At 46.6% G+C, this 26631-nt stretch overlaps 1 protein-coding gene across 1 annotated transcript in view; it reads right to left on the reverse strand.

Moving 5' to 3' along the window:
• Positions 1-26631, reverse strand: part of GABBR2 (gamma-aminobutyric acid type B receptor subunit 2) — a 413665-nt gene that overhangs the window by 268603 nt on the left and 118431 nt on the right. Inside the window, exon 2 of the mRNA XM_024252745.3 lies at positions 7531-7668. Coding sequence (XP_024108513.1) covers positions 7531-7668 — 138 coding nt within the window. The remainder of the gene's footprint in view (positions 1-7530; positions 7669-26631) is intronic.

A 26631-nucleotide genomic window follows, 5' to 3' on the forward strand; every position in this document is an offset into this window, starting at 1 on the left:
TCTGCCACGGCTGTCTTTTAAAGGACAGGCTCTGCGGGATGCAGTTCTTGAGGAAATAGTGTTTGCGTTTTCCTACGAGCAGCCCTTTATCCCTTTAGGAATCTGACTTTATTTTCATCAGCAAGACGATTTCTGTCTGCAAGCTGAAGCTGCGATAATCTCACTCCCAAGCAGGAAGGAGTGTGGTCCTGGTCTCTGAGGATGTCTAACTCCCTCTCGCTAGCATCTCTTGGACCTTTCCCATGCTCTGTCTCCATCTTCCCCACCTAGCTCCAAATTCTCCTGGTTTTTCCCAGGCCCCATGCTTTCAGGACAGATCAGGCTGGTGGGAGATCTGCAGGACTGCCCCAAAAAGTGCAAACACAAGCCACCCTTAGGTCTCTGAGGACAGGATTCTGGGTGGGTCTGAAAAAAACTGCAAAGGAAACTTATCAGTTAGAAAACCGGGGGGCGGGGGTTCCTGAGATGGGAGATGCGGGCTGAGGCTGAGCCCAAGGCTGTGTTAGGGCTCCCTCTGTGTCCGTTTAACAAGAGGCTGCAGCTGGAGAGTCCTTGGGTGACTTTAGGTCTGGCACACTCTGATGACGTGCCCTTGGTTCTTAGGGGACCAACCCAAGGCCTAGAAGGCAGGCACCTGGCTCTCCGTCAGCAAATACACTCTGAGCACTGTTCTGGCATCACTGCCAGGCCTGTACCAGGCCAAGGGGCAGGGTGAATGAGACACAATTCTAACCTCAGGCAGCTACAGGCCGGGGGTGGGCAGACATAGCAAACACCCTGGGAGGGACGTGCAGTGCAGGTCAGGTCAGGAAGCACAGGGGAGGCCATCGGGGGCTTTGCAAAGAAGGGACACCCAAGCTGCACCAGGAAGAATGAGCATAGTCCTGCCAGCAGCCTGTACTGAGGCTGGCAGCATGAAGGGGCAGGAGGTGGGCTGGGAAAATGGCAAGGTGATGGTGCACTCCATGGACTGTGAGCTTCATCCTAGCAGCACTGGGATACTTGCCCTGGCAGCATCCCCCCATGACCTCCTCCATGTCCTCTTTCCCACACGGGCAGCATCAATTGGAGTTTTTTGGACCAGCAGCATTTGTTAAAGAGCCCAGGTGTCTGGGGGATGAACAGGCCTTAGAGAGCTCCTGGCCTGGCAAGTCTCCAGGGGCCAACAGCATCAGTCACCTGAGCCACTGGTACTGAAATGGCTGTGGTTTTGATCAGCGGGGAATACAGTCCTAGAGGGATCTGATAAATCCCCTAACCTATACCTGCTCAGAGTGGAGCCCTAGAATTTGCACTGTTACCAAGAACCCCCATAAGTGACTCTTCCCATATAGTTGGAGAGCCACTGACCTGGTCTATGCCTACTCTGTGTATTAAATTTCCCCAACAGCAGGCCTGGCTGAAACCGGACTTCTCAGGGAACCTTGGCCCACAGGGAACTCATGACTTCACAGCCAGGCAGCTTGCTCCATGTTGGAAGCTTCCAGAGGCAGGGCTTGCTTGCAGGAGATGGAAACCCTGCTCCCTGCTAACTTCGGCTGGGGCTCCTGCTTCTCGCCACTTGCACCAGAGAACTGGCAAAATCTATCAAAGACAGCCATGCAACGCTGGAGGTCTGGACTCCTCCCTCCTCCCCAGTGTCCCGTGTGCTCTCCAGGCTGAACACCCTCAGCTCTCCAATGTCTAGACCTTGACCCTTCCCTGATGCTTTCCTGGGTCATGCCCTAGTGGGTTCCTCCAAGCATGAGGCCCAGATCAGAGCCCTGTACCCTGAGCAGGCCCTGACAGTTTGGAGAGGGACAGAGCCAATCTCACCTGCATGTCAGACCCTGGACTCTATGAAGGTCCTTGCATATAGAGGGAGAAACAGGTTCCCAGTGGCTAAGTGACTCACATCACGACTAAAACAATATTAGCCTCTCTGTGCAGCAGCTATGAATCAAGAGGCCTAGCAAAAGGCAAAAGTTAAATTTAACCCGTTTCAGCACCAGGGTGAATTTTCACCCCTCTGGTGTGTGAATCCCTATTTTTGTGACACAAGGAAACAGAAACAACTGATTACGCATTCCTGGCTGTCTCTGTCCAGCAAGCATTGCTCCTCCAAAAAGGGCAGCCAGAGCTCCTTTTCAATTACACAAATTACACGCAGTTTTCCATTTGTGAAGCTCTGTTTTGAAGCCCAGTCTTGAGTAAGTTAAGAGATTCATCAGATCCCTTGGGCACCTGTAGACCCACCCATCCACCCCTTCACCATCTCTGGAAACAAGCTTAGCCTCCCTGTGTTGGGGTTGGGGTGGCTTGGGAGGTCCACAGAGTCTGGCTCATAATAAATGGGTCTATGTTTCCTGAGAGTGAGAAGGAGGCAGGAATCCAGGCTCCCAGGCTACTCCCAGATCAAGATCCTGATCTTTGTTCTTATATCTTCCTTGCCTGGCTGCACAAGCCTGGAAGAAATCCACTCTCTTGGGCTCATCTACCATTCTGCCTCCCAGGTCCTCAGAGAAGTCCAAACTGTTGAGTACCCTCCAGTTCCAAGCCCCCCAGCATGCCCCATCCACGTCCAGTTGTAGCCGTTGATCCAGCCCCAGTGTCTAGTAGCGAATGCTAGGGCAGTATTGTCTGGGTGTGAGCATCTTCGCCCACAAGGAGCCTGGGAAAATGCAGAGCGATTCTGTGGAGGTGGAGGCTGAGATTCTGCATGGTCCACCGCCCTCCCCACCCTACAGTCAGGGCCACACTGTGAGAGGCTCCGCCATGGAGCATTTCAGGCCCCTCCGTCCGCCTATCCTCTGCACTTAGCACATTTCAGTACTCAGTGAGGACCTACGGTAAGCCCAGACCCTGCACCAGACATTGGGAACCAGGAGATGAAGAAGGGGCGGGGAAGGGCTGCCTCCAAGAAGCTCACAATCTGATATAGAAGACTGGCATATAGAACAAATTATTTTTCACAACACTTATTTTTTTTTTTAATAGAGGCAGGGTATCGCTTTTTCGCCCAGGCAGGAGTGCAGTGGCATGATCATAGCTCACTACAGCCTTGAATTCCTAGGCTTGAGCGATCCACCCACTTCAGCCTCTCAAGTTCCTGGGACTACAGGAGTGTGCCACCACACCCGGCTAATTTTATAATTTTTTGCAGAGATGAGGTCTCACTATGTTCCCCAGGCTGGCCTCAAACCCCTGGCTTAAAGCCATCCTCCTGCCTTGGCCTCCCAAAGCACTGGGATTACAGGCATGAGCCACCATGCCCAGCCCATTTTTAAAATTTTATTTTTGTTAATTGAGGTAAAATATACATATAAAATTTACCATCTTTACCAATTTTAAGTGTACAATTCATTGACATGAAATTTATTTAATAAGAGAATACTGTACACAATATAGAAGGATGTAGAACAGTGTTTCTCAACCTTCGTTTCACTGTTGGTCTCCTAAGAAGCCTTTCTGGCTGTTTTTTCCTACTCTTGCCCCCTGGTGAAATTGTAATACCACAGGCATGCATAGATCTGTTTGTGTACTACATCTATATCTATGCTTTATACATTAAAAAAGTAAGATTTTTTTTTTGCCTCCCCACAAGAACCAATGTTTACTCCCTTGGAGAAGATATCACCCCCTATTGGGAATGCAGGGTGTAGTGGAGGAAGAAATAATTAATTTACTTTTTGAGCTGGGGATGGGCGGCACTGAGGGAAAGGGGGCGAAGAAGGAGATCAGGGAAGGCATCACAGAGGAAGTGGTATCCAGGGTTTTGAAGGATGAGCTGGAGTTCTGCAAAACAGGGCAGGGCCTCAGCATCAAGTCCCCCTTGCTGGGCAACTGGAGTTCCTGCCTTCCTCCAGACATTAGTCACTATAGTATCCAGTCTCCAAGCTAGCACCCAGTGAGCTTCACCTCCCACTATACCTTGGTACTACTCCTCTCTAAATAAGAGCTAATTTGTGTGATCCACAGATTTCAGCAGAACTTATAGTATGCAATTTCCAAAGCTAAGTCCTAAAAGACTTTGTCACCTCTGCCTTGGTCTTTTCATGACTCACTTTGGGGGATGCCAGCTGCCTTGTCATGAGGACACTTAGGCAGTCCTATGGAGACCTCCACATGGAGAGGAGCCACATTGGAAGCAGATCCTCCAGACCCAGTCAAGCCTTCAGATGATGCCAGCCCCCAACCTTCAAATCCTCCAGCTGGGCCCCAAACACCATGGAGCAAACACAAGCCATTCAGTGTGTCTGAATTCCTGAACCAGAGAAATAATGAAATAATACATAATATTGCTGTTTTAAGCCACTAAATTTGGGGGGATTTGTTACCCAGTGATAAATAACTAACACAGTCCCCATCTTGTAACCCAGTTCCATGTCTTATCAACTCCTCTAGGTTGAAGGGCTGTCCTGCTCGTGGAGAGGCCAGGTAGCTGTGGTCTGCAAGCTGGGAGTTTCCAACGTTATGCTTGTTCCTGCAACTCCTCAGGGAATTCTGAGGGACAGGTGGTTCCAAGTGACACTGAGAATCAGTGGAATCAGTTGGATTTCTCTCTGGGCAGGGGATTTCCCTGGGACCTCAGCCTCTCATGCCTGGACAAAGTGTCCATCTTCAGATCCTTCCAACCCTTCCCATCTCCCTCCATCCCTCTGATCATTGAGAAGATTTCTAATGAAGACTGTGAAATGATAGGCACAGGGAAAAAGAGAAGTACAGGTTCTGTCCTTAAAGAGCTCACAGCCCAGCTGGAGAGACAAACATTTATAAATACCACCCCCCCAAATCTGCAAAACCCTAAGAGAGGGACAAGCAGAGTGGAGTGGCACACTGGGCTGTGCACACGCTCTGCTAGAATTAAACAAGGGGAAGTGATAGGCTTTCTAGGGCCCTACTTTAGCAGTCCCCTAGTAGCAGGCAGGAAAGGCTTCCTGAAGGAGGCAGCATTTAAGCTGGGTCTCAAAGAATGGGTAGCACTTGACACACTGGGTATAGGAAGAATGGGATGTTTTGGGTGGTAGGAACAGTGTAAGAAAAGGTGGGAATGCAAGAAAGACCAGGAATGACAAGTAATCGGGGGACTCATCTTGGGGAGTGGGAGGAGACAGGGCAGGACTAACCACAAAGAACACTTAGTTAGCACTTACTGCGTGCCAGACACAGCTTTAATCCTTTTTCAGTCTTTCAATCCATACAACAAACCAATGAAAGCAGTCCTATTACTACCTTGATTATGCAGATGAGGAAACTGAGGCTCAGGGAGGCAGCACATGGCTCTAACTAGTAGAGAATGTGTTCCTCAATGTTCAGGAAAGCAAGCTCAAGCCCAGAGAAGCTAAGTGACTGGTCCAAGGTCTCCACAGCTGTCCTGGGCACCCTGAGGGCATGAGGCCAGGCTCCCATGGCACACTGAGCCATGCTGGCTTTCAGGTGTGTGGTTAGGTTTGTGGTTAGGTTTGCACCAGAGCACATGGCTGCTTTTCTGGCCTCCTCTTCCTGTCGCATCCACCCACAATCAGTGTGGCCTGCTCCGGCCACAAGGAATGACTCAGCACTCCCCAAGCCCACATACTTTCCCACCTCCCGCTTTTGCACGCCCAGTTTCCTCTGCAGCGGCGCTCTCCCCCATGTCTCCAACTGTCCAACGCCCTCTCCTCCTTCAGCAGCCAGCTTCATGCACCTGCCATAGCACCTGCCCTGGGGCTTCCTTGACCCGGGGCTAAGTGAGGGGCCCTTGCCTGGGCCCCACCTTTCTTTCATCACACCTGCCATAGCTTGTGCCCACCACCCCTCGTGGCTGCAAGCTTGGGCTCCACCCCAGCACCCCATGCATGCAGCACCAGACTCAGAGGAGGTCCTCAGCCAGTGCAAGTGAAATGAAACAGATCCTCTACGTGGTCAGGCTCCTGCTCACCCTGTCACTCACTCTCTTCACCCTGGCTCCCCACCCATCATGCTCCAGCCCCACTTCCCTGTTTTCTGTTCCATGAATATGCCAGGTTCTTTCCTATCACAAGCTGCCTTCCTCCGTTTGCTATTCCATTCACTGACATGGAATGCGCTTCACCCAATGGTCTCCTTCTCACCCTTCGGGTCTCAGCTTGAATGTCACCTCCTCCAAGAGACCTTTTCTGACTACCCCCCAAGGCAGTCACTATATATCTCATCACCCTGTTTACTTCTGTCATAACCAAGTTTCCTTACTACAGTCTTATCTTAAGGGCCAGACTGCTTGAGTTAAAATCCTGGCCCTACAATTATTAGCTGTGAGTCCTTGTGCAAGTTATATAGCTTTTCTGTGCCTGAGTTCCATTATCTATAATATGGGGATAAGGTACCTAAAGCATACAGCAGATATAAAAATTAAATGAGTTCATGCAGAAAAATACTAAACAGTGTCTAGCACATGGCAGACCCTCCATATACAACCTTAATAATATTATTATTTAATTACTTACTTGCTTCTTGCCTGTCTTCCTCCTAGAATGTAAGCTCCAGAATAATGCAAACCATACCTATCCTGTTCAGCATTGTATCCCCAGTGTGCCTACCAAAATCCAGGCACAGAGTAAGTTGCCTATAATATTTGTTGGATGGATGGATGGATGGATGGATGGATGGATGGATGGATGGATGGATGGATAGGTGAATGGGTGGGTGGGTGGGTGGGTGGGTGGATGGATGGATGGATGGATGGACAGACAGATGGACAAATGGATGGAGGATAGATGGACAGATGGATGGATGGATAGGTGAATGTGCGGATGAATGGATAGGTGAACGGGTGGATGGGTGGATGCATGGATGGATGGATGGATGGATGGATGGCTAGATGGATGGAGCAAAAAAGTAAACGTGTATGGGCCACCACTCACCCCTGGTGGTCATACAGTTCTACACTCTTCTTTCCCATCCCAAATAACAGCTAACACTGGCAAGTCTCACCTACAATAGACTATATACATGTTGGTGGAGCATTCAATGATGTATAAAATCTGCCAGGGCAAAGAGTGAATAACTGGCAAGGAGACCAGGAAAGACTTAACTGAGGACAAAGGCAGTCTTAGATGACAAAAGAGAATTTCAGTGGGAAAGAGAGGCTTGGCAGAGAATTGATGAGGAGTCATCTGGTTAAGGGAACGGCGAGAGCAGGGCTCTGAGGCCCAAAGGTCCAGGGCGCATGTGTGGAAAGGCAGGGTGTCTGGCAAGGCTGTGCTGTGGAGCAAGTGGAAGGAGCAGGAGATAACACTGGGCAGGCAGGTTGGACTGGCATCAATGGCTCTGAAAGCTGGGCTAGGGAGACAGTGGTGAGCCCTGAAGCCTTCAAATACACAGTGGTAGCATCAGGGCTGCCCTTTAGAGACCCACCGCGGGGGCCATGCCAGGTCAGGCCAGCAGTGAAAGGCTGTGCTGTCACCCAGGAGAAAGTCCAGGAGGCCTGACCCAGGCAACACAGAAACCACATTGTACAAGGAATAATTCCTGCAAAAGACTGAGGGCCAACCAAAGACACCTCCCCACAAAAGAAGGTAGCTCAGATCTTACCTGCACCAAATTCCAGCCTTGGAGGGACTCTGCAATGATGGACGTGACGGATGGACAGACGCCTCCAAACACCATCAAGTGGTTCGGCCCATATTTTATTGCATCGTAGAAGGCTTTTAACCCTTTTGCATTGTCGCACTGGGAAGCAACACATAGAAAGAAAGGTCCAAATTAGAAACAGCTTTTCCCCAGGGGCATGAGCCCAACAAACAAATCTTTCCTCGTGGAAACCTTCTGGGTTTCAGTTCTCCCATGGTGGGGAGTCTCCTTAAGCTAGCCCTGAGTCCATGCTGTGAGCTCCAAGAGTGTGGTCTTGATACTCACTATCCTGTCTCTGCTCCCGCTAAGTGCCCTCCAAATCTAGGACCTCTCTCCAGCACCCCAGCTATCTCCCTTTAGAGCACACTTAGGAAAAGTCCCATAATGCCTCGCCCTGGGATCTCACTTTTTCATGGCCATTTATATTTTAAGGATGATCCCACACTCATTAAAATGGCTATCATTAAAAAAACACACAGAAAACAAGTATTGGCAAGGGTGTGGAGAAACTGGAACTGCTGTGCCCTATTAGTGGGAATGTAAGATGGTGCAACTGCTGTGGAAACAGTATAGTGGTTCCTGGAGAAGTTAAACATAGAATTGCCATATGATCTAGCAATTCCACCTCTAGAAGTATACCCAAAAGAATCGAAGGCAGGGACTTGAAGAGATAGTTGTACACCCATGTTCATAGCAGTATCATTCACAATAGCCAAAAGATGGAAACAACATGAATGCCCATCAACAGGTGAATGGATAATGGAACGGTAGTGTATCCATGCAATGGAATATTTCCAGCCTGGAAAAGGAAGGAAACTCGGACACATGCTACAACATGGATGAGCCTTGAGGACATTATGCTAAATAGAATAAGCCATACAAAAAGACAGCTATTATATGATCCCACTCATATGAGGTTATCTACAGTAGTTAAATTCATAGAGAAAGAAAGTAGAAATGGTGGTTGCCAGGGGCTGGGGGGAGCAGGGAAGGGGTCTTCATTGTTTGACAGGCTCAGAGTTTCAGTGGGGATGATGGAAGTGTGTTGGAGGTGGATGATGGTGATGGTAGCTCAACGATGTAAATGTACTTAATGCCACTGAACTGTACACATGAAAATGGTTAAAATGGCAAATTTTAGGTTATATATATTTTTACCACAGTCTTTAAAAAAATGATGATGAGGATAAATCTAAAGAGAAGATTCATTCAGCAAACACTTGCCAAGGACTACTCTGTGTTCAGTCCAGGGCTGGACGTTGAGGAAACATAAAAATTGGATGCAGCCCCTGCCAAGGAGCTTCCAAGTTGGCCAAGGAAACAGTTCACGGTGACCCAGCATGGGAATGGAAAGAGGCCAGGGGCCCACGATGAGTATCAGGATTCAGCTCTGGCTCACTCAGCGCCTTTCCATCCCCACCTCCCTCAGTCAAACCCTGTGGTCATCTCTCCCCTGGACAGAGGCTTTGGCTTCTACTGGGTGTCTTACCTCCCCATGGGCAAGTTCAACCCCTCCACCGTCTAGCAGTCTGAGGGTCCTTTGTCAAACATCAATGAATTCTTCTCACTCTTCCTGCTTTCCATGCACTTAAAACCCAAACTCCTATCAGAATATAACTCTCGAAAGGTTAAAAACATAATTCTCATGAAAATCGATAGTGAACACGTCAAAGTTTTATTTAACTCATTAATAAGGAGATCTGCAGGATGGCAAAGTGGATTCAAAAGAGAATTTAAGGAACCGGGACTGAAAAAAGGAATAAGATAAGATTGCCAAATTAGATACAAAACTGTTAATGTCCTACAGGGCAATAAAACCACAGCCTTTGGGGATAGAAAAGAAAATCACTGAAAACCAGCATATCTTATCTGTTTTAGAGGATTGCAAAATGTTTAGGTCTTAATTGATTGAGCAAAGTTCTATTCCCGCAGTCAGATGACCCTTAGGCAGGACTGTTGGAAAATGCTCTAAGTATTAGGGTAAAGGGTCACAGAATCACATCTTTGTATTATGTACAGGTTTGGGGTCATTTTCTTAAGACTCCTTATCACAATGGAAGCCACTCAGTCCAGCTGCTGCCTCCCAATCTGGCCTGAGTTCCCTCTTCTCTTCCCTTTGCTCACCAAGTGCAGCCCTACCAACCTCCTTCCAGTTCCTTGAAATCAAAAGCACTTTCCTTCCCACCTCTGGGCCTTTGCACTTGCTGTTTTCTTTGCTGGGAACACAATTTCCTTGGTTCTCAGCATGGCTCACTCCTTCCCATCAATCAGGTCACCCTCCCCAAAATATTTCCCGCCCCCATTCACTCCCTGACATGCCACCCTATTTAATGCCCTAACATAATTCCTAAAATTATCTGAAATCATCTTGTCTACTTTTTATTCACTTGTAGATTGACTGATTTCCTCAACTAGAATGAAAGCCCCAGGTGGGCAAGGATTTTGTCATCGTTTTCACTGCTGTCTCCCCAGAGCTTGGAGAGGGGCCTCAGTAAAGATTCAGTAAGATCTGTTGGGGCCAGGCACGAAGGCTCACGCCCATAATCCTAGCACTTTGGGAGGCCGAGGCAGGCAGATCACTTGAAGTCAGGAGTTTGAGAACAGCCTGGACAACATGGCGAAACCCCGTCTCTATTAAAAATACAAAAATTAGCCGGGCATGGTGGCACGCACCTGTAAACCCGGCTACTCAGAAGGCTGAGGCAGGAGAATCGCTTGAACCTGGGAGGCAGAGGTTGCAGTGAACCGAGATCGCGCCCTGCACTCCAGCTTGACAGAGCAAGGCTCCATCTCAAAAAAAAAAAAAAAAAAAAAAAATCTGTTGGACACTCTCCCTTCATCTGCTTTCCTCCTCCTTGCTCTACACTTCCACGTCTCTCCTTATTTTTGTCTTTCTCTCCATTCTGTGTCCTCATTTTTTTCTGCTTGTTCTCTACCTTCCCCTTAAGTGACCGCTATGTGGGATCAGAGTGAACTAGGATTTCTTGCTCCCTCTTCATTTATTTGAGAAACTCCTCTGAACTGTGACCCATGTCTGTGCCAACAGGGACAGAGAACTCAGTCTGACATGGTTCCTGGCCTCAGGGAGCTCACTGATGGCGGAGGCAGTGAGGCCGGGGCATGTGGTCACTTCCCGTGGGGGATGGTGGCCGGTGCTGTGGGACAGAGGCAGATCCAGGCTGTGGGCACTGCAGGGAAAGCCAGGGAGGGCTCTGGAAGAGGGAACACTTGAGATGGGAATCGTAGGCGGAGGAGCAGCACGAATACAGGCAAGGAGGTGGAAAAGTGAGACGGGAACAGAAACAACCCAGCTTGCTTCAACAGTGAGTGACAAGGATGAGGTGGCCAGGGAGAAGGCTTAGAGCTCTCAACATCAGGGTAGGGAGTTTGAATACTACAGATTTTCGGTAAATAATTCAATTTAAAATTTTTAATTTAATTTAAAAACTGGCCAAGTTACTTTATTTTCCCAAGAAAGAAAGAGAGAAAGGAAGGAGGAAAGGAAGGAAGAGAGGGAGGGAGGGAGGGAGGAAAGATTAAGTTCTTACTGCTTCTGGGGCCCTCTATTAATTATCCCTGTTCCTTGATTGAAAGCAACACTTCTCACCCCCAACAGAGCATGAGCAGATAATAACAGAGTAGTTCATGTTTTAATTGTTTCTACCACGATTTTTTTTTGGAATCTACCATGATTTACTGAAGCATTTATAGTTTTAATACATTTCTGTAATGACTTTGGCTTTTTTTCTAATCTGTAGCTAATGACAATAATACAGTACCACAGGATTTATAATCAAAGTTGCATTAAAATAATATTAGCAACAATAAATTTATTAATACATGTTTGCTCAGCAAACACTTTCTGAATATCCAGTCCATGCAAGATTCTGTATTAGTAATGATGTCTCAGCTTCTCACAAATACAAAACACTGGGATATGTCAACTAAAATATCTGAGACTATTTGACAACCAGTATTGGAGTTGGAGAATCTTACAACGTTCCCAAATATTTATCTGACTGAATTTTCACCAGAGTGGGTGTGGTAGGCAAAGTTTTGGCCCCACTGACCTTTACCCCTTGGAATTACCTCCATGAATATTTTATGTTACATGGCAAAAGGGAGTTTGTAGATGTCATGAAGGTTACTAATCAGTTGACCTTAAATTATTATATAGGTAAGCCCAATGTAGTCACATAAGTCCTTAAACGCAGAGATCTTTCTTTACCTAATAGCAGACGGAAGATCAGAGATTGGAAGCATGAGATGGATTTGATATGCCATTGTTGGTTTGAAGATGAAGAGGTCCACGTGTCAAGAAAGCAGGGACCTCTGTTCTACAACTGCAAGAAACTGAACTCTGCCAATAACCAGAATGAGCCTGGAAGCAAATCTCCCCCGTTGAGCCTCCAGATACGAACCCAGCCCAGATGACACTTTGATTTTGATCATATGAAGCCCTGATCAAGGGACCCAGGGGAGCCACACTGTGCCCAGACTTCTGGCATAGAACTGTCAGACAATAAATAGGTGTGGTTTACATCACCAAATTTGTGGTGATCAGTTACAGCAGCATAGAAAGCAAATACACTCAGGTAAAATGTGAAAAATAAGAATGACACAGTATGGTTTTCCTTAAAGTTAATTCCATTTGAAAAATGATCCTTAATTTACAGATAAGGTCCTTTGTAGTTGAATGGTGTTGAAATATTTTTCTGTTATAAAAGGATAGAAATGAGAGAGGTTTTGTTTTTAATGCCCTGACATGATAAAATAGAAAAAAATTTCACACTATGTAAGTTTCTGTTCCACGGCCCTCCCCTTCTTGGTGTGTGAAATCCCAACATCTAGGCATTGCTAATCTAGCCCCACACTCTCATTTTCAGATGCAGAAACTGAGGACCAGAGACAAGGCATTTGTCCACTGTCTTGCCAGGATTAGGAGAGGGATTTCTGGATTCCCAGTCTCTCAGCATTCGAATAGTCTAGAGACTCAACAGGAGAAGAGAAGGTTAAAGCTAACAGCATTCTAGAAAAGACCATTTCCCCCAGGATAATGCCGCAAGCCCAGGTCTCCTCCAGATCAGAGCTCTTGGCTAGAAGCAAGAGAAACAACGTACTGGGCACCAAGCATGCTTCCCTGGATCCGCTAAAGGGAGCAACTTTGCAGCGAATAACAAAATAAATCACATGAACATGGATATATCTGTCCCATTTTCGACGCTATTTTCCCTCATCCTAATTTCTAATGCTGTATCTTCTTACCTGACATGATTCGTATCCCAAATAGATGGACTTTCCAGCTCACCAAAGGTCAATTTTGGGGGCTGGATCAGCTTAAAGAGTTTTTTAAACTCAGCCCCTCAGGGGCCTAAAGCCCAGCAGATAGGGCAGTGAAAGAAGCACTGAACTCCTCACCTTCACTTCAACCAGCAGCTCCTCTCCCAACTGCTTCAGCTGTAGCATCAGAGCTCCACAGAACACTTAATTTTAAAGCAGCCTTCATTGCTAGTAGCAAAAATGTTTGAAAACCACCAATATGACCCTGGAGGTCCTTACAGAGTATAGTGTTTGTCTCTGGCCTCAGGAAGGGTGGGTGAATGTTTTATAAGCAAGGCGTTTCGGCATATACGCTATAGGCTACTCACTGCGAGTTAATCCACTGCGCATGAATGTACCTGATGATCAAGTCACCAAATCACTGGGGAACTTCTCTAAGTTTTAGTTTCCTGAAGGACTCCTTGCAGACACATTGCCACAGCCATGTCACAGGATCTGTCCTTCCCGCTCAGGTTAAAGTCAATGTTATGCGTATTTCACATTTTCCCTTCTCGAATGTTGCACTTGAAGATGTCCCCCTAAAGGGCTGTTGACTGCCCTCCTCTTCCTGTGGACCAGCCCTGGCCTGAGCCAGGGAAATGCCAGAAGCTTTTCAATACCCCATTTAAGGTGTCTGTCTGACAGCTTTTAGTGAGATGTTCACTGGGCAAAACCATCATTCTGAGAAGTTATTTACAGCAAGTTGTCTTTCTGTGATTTGGTTTTTGATGAATTGCTCTCAGAGCCACTCTAAGTGGGGGTCTGTGTCCTGGATGAAAGCTATAGGCTTTATCATGCTCTCCTTTCCCCCCACCCCACCTCCCCGACCGGAAACCCCACTCACTTCTAGAGGATATTCTCACTGGTTGGCATGGCCACAACTTGACCAGCAGGCAGGAAGCAATTAATCACAGTTCATACTCTCATGCAATAACTCAAAGCTTCATGACTGGCCTAACCTCTGTCTTCAGTCTTGCCACCTGGACATTGGCTCTAGCACATAGTAGGTGCTCAATAAATGCTGCCTTCCCTCCCTCCCTCTTCTCTCTGGTATTTGTTATTACCTTCCTTTGACTCCTCCTCTACTGTAGCTCATGGTCACCACCTCACAACTCCTGTCTGCTGTTCCCCTGCCAAGGGCTTCTCCTTCCCTAAAAGGACTTGTCACAGAGAAATCACCATTGGCACATATAGGCTCTTAAAATTCAGCACTTAAACATGGGAACAGATCCAAAAGCCATGAAAATCAATTTTCAAATGAAAAAGTGAGGCTCCAGATGAAATCCATTTTCATTTAAATCTCATTTTTAAAGAATTAAAATACTTTTTTGATTTAAAAATTTCAAAGAAAATGTTGCTGAGACTTAAAATGTAAAAATGCCAAGAAAATGTCAGAGTTAATAACAACCCGTCTGAAACTGGGAATTACTCCATGCAGAATTTCAGAATGGAAAGAGAATTTAAAAGCTAATGTGTCCAACCTGCCCCCGTTAGAAAGTCCCCTCTGGGCCTCCCGTGCAGGAGCACTCAGTATCTCCTCACGTCTGTCCCTCCAGTGCCAGGAGTCTCACTCTCTCACTAGGGAGCTAATTTGTCCTCGGCCAGCTCTGCTTCTTAGAAAATTCTTCCTATCATTGGCCTGGAAATCAGATAGCTAAGCTCTGCAGAGTGACTCCGAGAGATGTCTTCAGGCTAAACTACCCTTAGCACTTCCAATCATCCCAATACAGGATAGTTTTACAGCCTGCTTGTCTAAGAGTCATTTCACAAACAGCCTTTGGAGGACAGATTTTTTGGGCATGTAGCACCTAGAATGGTCCCCCAAATACCTCCATCTACCCTGCCCAGAAAAGCAACAGTAGTTAATGTATACTGTGCCCTCAGCACTATTCACAATAGCAAAGACTTGGAACCAACCTAAATGTCCAACAACGATAGACTGGATTAAGAAAATGTGGCATATATACACCATGGAATACTATGCAGCCATAAAAAATGATGAGTTCATGTCCATTGTAGGGACATGGATGAAGCTGGAAACCATCATTCTGAGCAAACTATCGCAAGGACAAAAAACCAAACGCCACATGTTCTCACTCATAGGTGGGAAATGAACAATGAGAACACATGGACACAGGAAGGGGAACATCACACACTGGGGACTGTTGTGGGGTGGGGGGAGAGGGGAGGGATAGCATTGGGAGATATACCTAATGCTAGATGACGAGTTAATGGGTGCAGCAAACCAACATGGCACATGTATACACATGTAACAAACCTGCACGTTGTGCACATGTACCCTAAAACCTAAAGTATAATAATAATAAAATTAAAATATATATATGTTAGGCACAGTACTAAGCACTTGATGTCAAGGATTTTATTTATGCCTCTCAATATTATTAAAAGGTATAGGCTGAGTATCCCTAATTCGAAAATCTGAAATCCAAAATGCTCCAAAATCTAAAACTTTTTGAGCACAAATATGATACTCAATAAAAATGTTCACTGGAGCATTTTGGATTTTGAATATTTGGATTTGGGATGTTCAGTCTTTAAATATAATGCAGCTATTTCAAAATCTGAAAAACCCCCAAATCTGAAACATATCTAGTCCCAAGTATTTTAGATAAGGGGTACTCAACCTGTACTGTTATTTCCCTTTTACAGATAAAGAATTTGAGGCTCAGAAATAATAAGTTGCCCAATTTCAGGTAGTCTAACTTCAGAGCACTGTTTTATTTTAAATAAGAATGTGCTATGAAATATTTCATTCACAGAAAATATTCCATATATAATAACTTAATAAAGTATGAAAAATAGTAATGTGAACACACAGTATATCCAGCATCACAGTTACACTGAAGACCTCTGTGCCCACACCTGCACATAGCCCTCCTTTACCCAGGGGGAGCCCCAGGCCTGAATTTTGCATTTATCCTTCTTTTCTTCTCTTTTCTTTCTTTTTTCTTTTGTTTGTTTGTTTTTTTAGACAGACTCTCACTCTGTCACTTAGGCTGGAGTGCAATGGCATGATCTTGGCTCACTGCAACTTCTGCCTCCCAGGTTCAAGTGATTCTCCCACCTCAACCTCCTGAGTAGACGGGATCACAGGCACATGCCACTGTGTCCAGCTAACTTTTGTATTTTTAGTAGAGACGAGGTTTTGCCATGTTGATCAGGCTGGTCTTGAACTCCTGACCTCAAGTGATCCACCCGCCTTGGCCTCCCAAAGTGCTGGGATTATAGAAGTGAGTCACCGCGCCAGCCCCTTCTTTGCTTTTCTTTACAGTTTTATATGTACATGTTTCTTTAACACTATATCATTTAATTTTACTCATTTTTGAACATACATATAAGTGGAATTGTGTTTATACATTTCACCTGAAACTTGCCCTTATGGCTCCACGTTACATTTGTGAGATTTTTGCCGCTGAATATAGCTGCGGTTCATTCATTTTTCATAGCTGTGTACTATGCCATTGTGTGAATATGCCACCGTTTGTTTGTTCATTCCTCTGCCAATGGACCCTTGGGCTGTTTCCAGCATTTTGTTTGGTTGCTGCTGTAAGCAAGATGGTCGAATATTTGCATACATGCCTCCTTGCACACATGTGAAGAGTTTCTCTAGGGTATAAACCTGGAAATTGAATTGTTGAATCATAGCGTTTGCTGCATGTTCTCTAAGTGGTTCAATCCATTTACACTCCCACCAGCAGTGTTTTAGAGATCTCACTGCTCCATATCCTTGCCAGCTTTAATTTTTGCCAGTCTTGTGGGTATTTGATATCACATTTCAATTTGTATGTTCCTGATTACTAAAGAGGTTAAGCCATCTTTTCATATGCTTATAGCCTGTGTTTCCTCTTTTGGACTGGTGACTTTGCCCATTTTTCTACTGGGTTGTCTTTTCCTTATTGATTTGTTCAGAGCACTCCCAGCCACAATGCCAAGCTGAATGAAACGATCACCTCCCGCATTCTGAGTATTGACTTCTGTTAATGAGGCTTCAGTCTGCACACCTTCTATTGGGCTCCTACATCATACAGAGATTGCTGTCAGTAAAAACTACTAAATCAGCACCTATTATCTTGGGTAGCAAAACACCGACAATCCTTCCTTGGTGCCCAGGGGAGAAAAAACCTACTTGATAAAATCCAGCCAATCAAAAGATGAATCAAAAATATAGATCTCAGGAATGGAGGAGGACTCGTGGTAAAAAAGGAGTGATAGTGAGAGCCAGACCCATTTAACATGAAACAACTGGCAATGTGAAGATAATAATGGAACATAAAATGCAGGAGGCAGAGGAGGGAAGAGAAGTTGTAAGATTGTTAATTTCCTCTTCTTCCATAGAAGGGCTTTAATCGATACTATCTAAAATTGAAAACTGTAGTTTAAAAGCCAGGATTTTAACCTCACTGCTTTTCATAATCTTTTATTACCCTTGGAGAGACATTTTGGAAACAAATATTTTCTGTTGCAAAGGCAAAATTGTTTAATGGTGAGCAATTCCTTCTATTTTACTTTTCCTCATTTTCTCCTGTTATATGCAAATAAAATTCAACAACGATCAAAAGTAGGATGTAATAATGATCTCATTTTATAAAATTATTTCTTTATAATATATGCATAGAGAGATGTCTGGAATGAGAATCATCGAATGTTAAAGGTTATGAGATTTCAGTGGTTTTTTGTTACTTTCTTCTTTTACTTAAATAAAAAAAATACAGATTACTTTTATAAAGACAGAAAGTCATTTTTAAACTGGTAAGCTTTCCACACCCAGGATGCTTTCTCAATCACTGAAGTTTCCCTCTTTCTGTTCATCTGTGGGTGATTTTCTGAACCTAAGAACAGACTTTAACATTTATCATTGCTAAATCATGTTCAAAATTAGCCCAGCACCATATCCAACTGAATTAAATATACACTATATTGTTTTGCCATTGCAACTAATTCATTGAAACATTTTCAATCACCTACTAAGTACTAGGAGCTGTCCAGGAAACAGTAAGTTCATGTGACCTATAAAAATTATTTGAACAGAACAGGTACCCAAGAAACATTTACTGAAGTGTTAAATTTAGAAACAAGAATAGTAATAATAATAACACAGTGAGCCCTTACATAGCATTTACCTGTGCCAGGCACTATTCTAATTGCTGTATATACACTAACTGACTTAATCCTCCCAACAACCCTATGAACCATGTCCCATTATTATCCACATTTTAATAGATGAAAAAACAGAGAGGTGAGTAATTTGCCCCAAGTTGCACACAGTGAGTGAGGGGCAGAGTTGGGAGTCAAACCCATGGAGTCAGGTTCCAGAGTCCATGCTCCATCATATCCATGTTCCGTTCTTCTCGGGCACAGGGTAAGACTACATTTCCCAGCCCCCCCTGACAATTAGGTGTGACCACCGAGTTTTGGGCAATGGAATATGAACAAAGACGATGTGTGCCATGCCCAGGTTGGCCTGTAAAACCATTCCATGGGCATTCTGTGCTCTTTTCCATCCATAGTGTGAGTAGGGAAAAAAATGCAAGGACCTGAAACAGGAAGAAACCCCCCAGATCCCAAATCCCTATGGCAAACCTGGAAGGGGATACCACCATGTCACGAGAGAAACCATCCCAAGGAGGGCAGCCTCAGGAGCCGACAGCCTCCAGGTGTGGTGTCTTTGGGTATGCCTCAGAAGAGGCCACCCTCTTCCCAGACCCCACCAACCATGGACTGAGCATGGCAGAGGAACAAGGGCTCCTTATTTCTGGCCAGTGTAAGACTTGACTACACGTGATCTCTGAGCCCACTGGTCCAGCTGGAACTTTCTTAGAGCAGCGCTGCTGCCAGGGACTGTTCCTACCCAAGCCTCTTTCCTTCCCCATGCCCTTTCCTGATGTCAGACCCACCGCACAGTCTGAAGGCTCACCCTACCCATCTCTCTTCATATCCTTTCAAAGGAATTTCCCCAGGGCCCCTCTAACTCTGAGCATCTGCTTCCCAGAACACCAACAAACACACCCCTTCAAGTTGCACTTGACAATGACATAAGCAAGAAATAACTTTCATGCATGAAACTTCTGGGCTATAGAGGTGTAGTCACTACAGAGAGGCCGCATCATCTAACAAACATCCTTAAACGCCTGCTGTAAGCATTTTGAAACATAAAGAATCAGCACACCTGGGGAACTATTAAAGAAGGGTAAAGACAGTTGAGAGAGACAAGAAAAGATTATGGGAAAGGGTACAAAGTATATATGCCTTACATTTTAAAAAGTGTTCTCCTATCATTCAAGACACTTACGTCAAACCAGAATTTCAGGGATATAGCCAGATATAACTAAGGTGTGCTGAGTTTGGCTGTCTTTTTTTTTTTTTTTTTTTTTAAAGACAGGATCTCCCTCTGTCACTGAAGCTGGAGTGCAGTGGTGCCATCATGGCTCACAGCAGCCTCAACCTCCTGGGCTCAAGTGATCCTCCCACCTCAGCCTCCTGAGTACCTGGGACCACAGGTGCACACCACCACCACCACACTAATTTTTTAATTTTTTGTAGATACATGTCTCACTATGTTGCCTAAACTGGTCTTGAACTCCTGGACTTGAACCCCCAGTATCAAGCAATCCTGCCACCTTGGCCTTCCAAAGTGCTAGGATAACAGGCATGAGCCACCATGCCCTGCTGAACTAGGTTGTCTTATTCCCCTCTGTCCCCCTTTGCCTATCAAAGAGTTTGGCCCCAAACAGGTGTTTAATACATCCTAGCTGGACTAAATTACTGCTGCCTGGCAGATACAATCACTGCTGGTGGGTAGAGCCTGAAATAAAAGTAGTCATATCCATAGCTCTGTCCCAAACAGCTTATTAACTCCAGCCATCTTGAGTTTTTCACACCCCTTCCCTGGGGTGATGGACAGACCATCTGCTTCTAAAAGTCTCCAGAGAGCCAGGCTGTCCATCCTGAATACTGAGAAAAACTGGCATTTCTGTATTCTCCCTGAAGCTGTCACTCTGAATTCTTGGCCGGCTGCAGACTGTGTTATTTGAGGATGATGGAGCCATAGCACACATCTCTCCTCTGCACTGTTAAAGCCAATTACCCAATTTACAAAATGTTTCTCAAAGACTGGGAGATACAAACTGCGTTTCCTAATTAGCTGTCAGTAAGCCTCCCCACATATGCAGGTGTGACATTTTTAAAAGTCAGGGTCACAAACACAAAGTGTACTCGGGCTGCCGATCAGGAGAGGGGTGCTCTTTTCTGCAGGTTTGTGCAAATATCACATGTTAGCAGCCCTTCTCCGGGGGTGGGGGCTGGATCGCCCTCTTAAGAGATACCAAACTCCAACTACGTGTGCCACCAAGCCATTGCTACTCCTTTCCATTCCACATTTGTGGGGCACATTGGTTCAACATTGGCTGGGTGCCTGAGCTAGGTAGGGGAAGATGAGATGGGTAAGACTGGGTCTTTGCTCTCATGGGATTTATAATCTGGAGTGGGTGAGAGACATGGAAATAATTTAGCAACATGTAGTAAATGGTGTAATGGAGGGTTGGACCTGGAGTTAGAGAATATTCATTCATCCCATAAACGCCCCCTGGGTGATGAAGAACCAGGTCTCATGGTAGATGCTGAAGACGCATAAAAGGTGACATACAGTCTTGGCCATCAGGGAGCTTTCCATTCAGGAGGGAAGAGAAGATTCAAACAAAAAGCCATAACACAGGGCAGGATAGAGGTGGGAGCAACGGCAGAGACAAAAGTCACGCAAAAAAGAAAGGAATATTCAAATCGCACTGAGATATTCTGCCAAGACTTCTTGGAGGAGGCGGCATTTGAGCTGAGCCTTGTGAGAGGAACAAGAGACTGAGGTGGTGGGAGGGCACACCAGGCTGAGTTACCAGCAAGAGTGAAGGCTTGGAAATAGGAAGTTGCAGGGCACCTTGGAGAAAAGGTCCATCGTGTTCACTAGCGGGAGCACAGGATGGAGAAGGGATGGGTGGGTTCGGACTGGCTTGAGCCAGTGCGTCCGGAACATTGAACACAGGTAGGTGTGGTTTTCTTTCCTTCAGGCAGTAAGAAGTCACTGCAGCACTTTCACCAGGGGAGTGCCGAGAGGGAAGAGGTGCTTGCTTTACACAGATGCCTCTGGCAGCTGGGACAGAGGAGGAAGACCCAATGGGGAGGAAGGAGGCTAGGGACAGGTGGGTGCATTGGTCCAGGCATGAAGTGCTGGTGGATGGCTTGGCAAGCAACTTGACCTACCACTCCTAGGAAAGACGTGTGTCCACTGGGGAATTCATTAGCTAAAGGCCTGTGAGGCGTGGATTTGACCAATTCATGATATCAACAAGACTCGTTCAAATGGGTCCATCTCAGTAGTCTCCTTCATGGGAGGTCAATGATGGGAGAGACTGATGAGGAAAGAGATCGAAGAAAGAATAAACCAGCTATGTCAGGCATAGGACATGAGCTCCAGACCTGCCACTGCCTCACTCTGTGACCCCACCTCATCTGTGCTTCACTTAAAAAACAAAAATGTTGAGTTAGCAGATTTGTCATTCAGCAGAGTTTGCAAAGCAAAGCAGGCTACACTTTGGCAACAAACAAACCCTAAATGTCAGTGGGTCACCCCAGGAAAAGTTGATTCCTCTCTTAAGCAAGGGGGGCGCTTAACACATCCCAGACACCTAGGATCCCAAACTAATGGAATAACCGCCATCTTGAATGCAGCCAGTTGCTAATCAGGAAGGAAAATGAAAACTCTGGAGAGGCTCAGCCAGCAATTAAATCGACTTCATTGACTGTTCATGGCCCATGAGACAGGCATGGCCCCACCCAAGTATAAAGGACACAAAGCGCAACTTACTAAGTGAGGAGAGAACCAGATACCTGGGAGCCTACTATGACTGCCACAGATGATCTCTCAGATCTCTTCCAGCCTACCAGTCTATGTTTTTGTCTGCACTCAAGGCCAGATTTTGGTTCAATTTATACATATCCAGCTAACATTTATTTAATACTGACCTATGTGCTAGGAAATAAGCTAAATTCTTTATATGCATTAGCCCACTTACTATTTATATTTAATATTTGCAATGACTCCATGGGGTAGATACTGTTATCAGCATTCATTTAACAGAGGCGGAAAGACAGGTTCAGGGAGCTTAACTGACAAGTTCAAGATTACATGACTGGTAAGCCATGAAGCCTGCACTCAAACCCAGGCTATCATACTCCAAACCTTATGCTCTTAGGAATAAGGCCATCTCTTTAGAGCTGGCCAGAGATAGCATAAAAGGCCTCAGAAAGCAGTGATAAGTCATCAGGAGAGTGTTGTAGAAATGATTATTTCACCAAGTGAAGGAATAGATTCTAATCCTGAGAATCCATAAGGGAAGGCAAAAAGCCAGGGAAAGTGAGGATATGTCTTAGAACAGCAAGTCCAATAACTCTCCAGGTTGGAGCACTAAAAGGGTGAATGGGAGATGCGAGGGGTGAGACTGGAAAGGGAGGTTGGGGCAGCCTCTGGTAGGCCCTGAGCCAGCCAGTGCCAGCTTAAGGAGGTTGCCCCTTATTTTTCAGTCCATAGGGAGTTTCCCTTTGTTTTGTTTTACCACTTTATTTTAGTTATCTATTTTTTCTTTTTTGAAGACAGGGTCTCACTCTGTTGCCCAGGCTGGAGTGCAGTGGTACAATCACAGCTCACTGCAGCTTTGACCTCCTTGACCTCAAGCGATCCTCCCACCTAAGTCTCCTAAAGCTCTGGGATTACAGGCATGAGCCACCATGCCTGGCCATTCTAATTATTTTTAAGTGTACAATTCAGTGGCATTAAGTGCACTCACCATGTTGTGTAACCATCACCACTGTCTATTTCCAGAAGGTTTTCATCATCCCAAACAGAAAAGCTCCACACCTGTTAAACCCTGGAGCTTCTCAAGAGTGCTTCGACCTTATCATGACATCACCAGAGCTGAGGACAGGGACGACGACCCTGGCAGCCATTTGAAGGGCGTTATTCAAGTGAGGAAGGGCAGGGCGTGGGGAGGGGTGAGAGACCAGTGCAGTGGTCCAGGGGCAATGGCAGGAGCAGGGGGAAGGGGTCAGATCAGAACAAGAGGAAGAGCAGCCTCTGGGAGAGAAGGGAGTCCTAGCTTCCTTCAGGGGCTGTGTGAGCCTGGGCCACCAGGACCCCCTGAGGTAGAGAAGCCAGGAGGGGGTGCTGGGCCCAGGGGACACCGCTGAGTCCAGCACTGGGCACAAGGCTGGTGAGGCACTGGCCAGCTGCCCACACTACCGACTTTCCCTTGGGAGCCATGTCCCCGAATCTGAGAGTCCTTCCTAGCACACGGGCCAGAGCTATCCTGACAGCTCCTCCATGTGCAAACACCCACTGGGCGCCTGCTCACCGATGAAGGGGGGCTGTAGGGTGGGTCCTCACCCCGTCACCGTGGCCACACTCATTCCTCAGGTGCCCGCGCTCCATCTGCAGTGACTCAGCTGGAGTTAATTATGTGCCTCGCTTGTCCTCCAGCTGGGGACATGGTGGTCACTCCCCCACCTGACAGATGAGGGCTGGGCTGCTGTCACACATCACTGTGACCAGGGACTCTACTCAAGGGCTCCAATTCTCCAAGCCTGGCCTAAGTCCTTCCGCCTCTCTGCATCACAAGCTGCTGCAGGCACCTGTTTTCAGAGGCCCCTCCCAGACGTGATTTCCCCAACACCCCAACATCTCAGGTCTGATCCCACAGGCACAGTGTCGCCCACACTTGGAGGTTGTAAGGGGGTTCTGGGGTCCAGGCTACACAAGCAGCCTTGGGCATAGCTGTGTTCCCATCTCAACATCCTGCTCCCAGGTCCCAGCTCCTCTACATCTGAAGTCCTAATGCACCTTCCCAGTGTCTAGCCCCAGGACTCAATTCTGGCCTGCCTCCCACCCCATGGCTGAGAGCCTGCTAAGGGGTCCCCAAGCCCATCACCACACTGCCTGCACAGGGAGTGACACCTGGCGCTGCCCCTGGATTCACGGAAGAATGTGAGGCCTCTCCCTGCCTAGGAAAGGGGGCAAAGGGGTTTCAGCTTGGAACCTTGCTAGATGGACAGACCAGCAAACAGACACCACCAAGTGCTGGAGGGGAGGGGAAGGGAGGGGCTCCGGGAGAGGAATTTGCTGGAGGGGTGGGGCCCAGGGAAGGTTCCTGTGGCTCATTGAGGCAGCAGTTTGGGACCAGTGCATTTAGGAGCATAACCGCCTCTGGGGAAGCCCCTCGGCAGGACCTCTCGACCAGGTGGCTGGCAAAATTTGAAGAGCAGCAGCCTTTGGAAGGCCAGAGAGAGGTGCAGACCTGCACAGGGCAGCCCATCCCCAGAGGGGAAAGTCAAAGGCCACATCTGATAGGGGAGCTCACAAGCCTGGTCCTCCCTTTGTATAACAGGGAAGTAATGCTGGGAAGGCCTAACCATGGCACTTGAGGGAGCCCCATCGGGCAGAAGCTCGAGCCCTTTGCTAACCATGAATGCTGAATTTATTCAGTTTGATGTGCTAGGTGTTTACTGAGGATCTCTTTCAGGCCGAGATCTGCCAGGCACTCGGCAAACAGGAGGAAACAGGTCAGAGCCCGGTTCTCAGGGAGCTCACGTGCTAGCGGGGATGAGAGAGGGCACAGTCACTGCAGAGAATGGTGTCTTAGTCTGCTTGGGCTTCCATCACAAAATACCACAAACTGGGCAGATTAGAAACAACAGAAACTTATTTCCCACAGTTCTGGAGGCCAGAAAGTTTGAGATCAAGGCGCCAGCAGATTTGGTGTCTAGTGAAGGCTGGTTTCCTGGTTTATGGACAGCGCCTTCTGGCTGGGTCCTCACATGGTGGGAGGGGAGAACAAGCTCCCTTGCACCTCTTTTATAAGGCAGAATCCATTCATGAGGGCTCCACCCTCGTGACCTAATCACCCCCCTTCCCAAAGGCCCTACCTCCTAATACCATCAGTTTGGGGGCTAGGATTTCAACATATGACTCTTGGGGGGAAGGAAACATTTAGACCGCAGCCGATGGGAGAGCATACAATGAAAGAGGCAGCAGAGAGTGTGGGGCCTAGAGCCGGCCACCAGATGTAGTGCCAGGAATCAGGGACGCCTTCCTGCAGGGGCGGGGTGCTTGGTGCTTGTGCTGAGTCTTGATGCATAAGGAGAAGTCAGCCAAATGGACAGGGTGAAGGAGGGTGGCCCACCGTGAGCAGGGTGCCCAGGTTCCAACCACGAGGCATTCCCTGCTCAGACACAGGGAAAAGTAAGGCTACATGTGGCGCCCCCACTGTCCCCTCCCCAGAACTTTGCTCCATAAACATCTGTCACATCCTCCTGGGCCCTTTCTCAGATCCAAAGGCAAAGAAAACATTACTTTCCCAAATCCTGCAGACAGAAGGGCTTTTTGGGGTTCATTCACTTTCATGCAGAAAAAAAGTATTATTTTTTTCTCTGAATAGCAACCTTGCTGTGAAATTGTTACTCAGTTTTCTTATTAGGTTTAACAAAACCTTCCTAAAACTTGAAAACTATTTGAACCCAGTTTTTCTTGCAATTAAAAAAAAACTAGCAGGAAAATAAATAAGGCAGACACAGAAGGACAAACACTGTATGATTCCACCTATATGAGGTACCTAAGGTAGTCAAGTTCATGGAGACACGAAGGAGAACCATGGTTGCCCGGGGTGGGGGAGAAGGGACTGGGGAGCTAGTGTTTAATGAGTATGAAGTTTCAGTTTGGGATGATCAAAAAGTTATGGGAATAGATAGTGGTGATGGTCGTACAACAATGTAAATGTACTTAATGCTGCTGAGCTGTATATTTAAAAAATGATTAAAATTGTCAATTTATTTTGTGCATATTTTGTCACAATTAAAAAAACAATCAGGAAGGTAATACTTCCCTCAGGACAAGTCTCCAGGCCTCTCTGAAACTCAGTTTTCTCATCTGTAAAATCGGGGAGAAATCCATTCTCCCCTATTCTTTTGTTGTTGTTTTTCTGTAACAGAGTCTCACTCTGTCAGCCAGGCTGGAGTGCAGTGGCACCATCTTAGCTCACTGCAGCCTCAACCACGCAGGGCTCCAGCGATCCTCTCATCTCAGCCTCTCGAGTAGCTGGGACCATACGCGTGTACCACCACACCTAGCTACTTTTTTGTAATTTTTAGTAGAGACAGAGTTGCCCAGGCTGGTCTTGGAACTCCTCAGTTCAAGCCATCTGCCCACCTCAGCCTCTCAAAGTGCTGGGATTACAGGCATGAGCCACCACGGCCAGCCCATTCCTCCCTACTCTTTGAGCTTGGTAGGGAGAGAGAATCCATGCCTTTGTTCTCTGCCAGGTCAGGAAAGCATTTTCCAAATGATACTTTACAAGAAAAAAAAAAAACTAAAGAGAAATCAAAATGGAACTAAATAATGATATACAAAAGCACAAAATGGCCCCATATCTAGAGGGCCAATTCCTGGATGGACAGGAGGCTGGAGGTTGTATTTATAAGGAAACGAGTTGTGCGAGAGAAGGAGGTTGCCCAGAGTACACAGCAATGGAGCTGAGCCGATCTGGGTCTCCTCCCCCAGCCGTAAGTCCTCTTTCCCCAGCCACAGGTCCCCAAACCCTTAAGAGGGTATATGGCTTCTGCCATGACACCTGTGTCCCATCCCCTTTGCCTGGCCAAGTCCATGCATCTTGCTTTCTTCTGGAAGTC

Source organism: Pongo abelii, chromosome 13 (assembly GCF_028885655.2).
Source record: "Pongo abelii isolate AG06213 chromosome 13, NHGRI_mPonAbe1-v2.0_pri, whole genome shotgun sequence".
NCBI lineage: Eukaryota > Metazoa > Chordata > Mammalia > Primates > Hominidae > Pongo > Pongo abelii.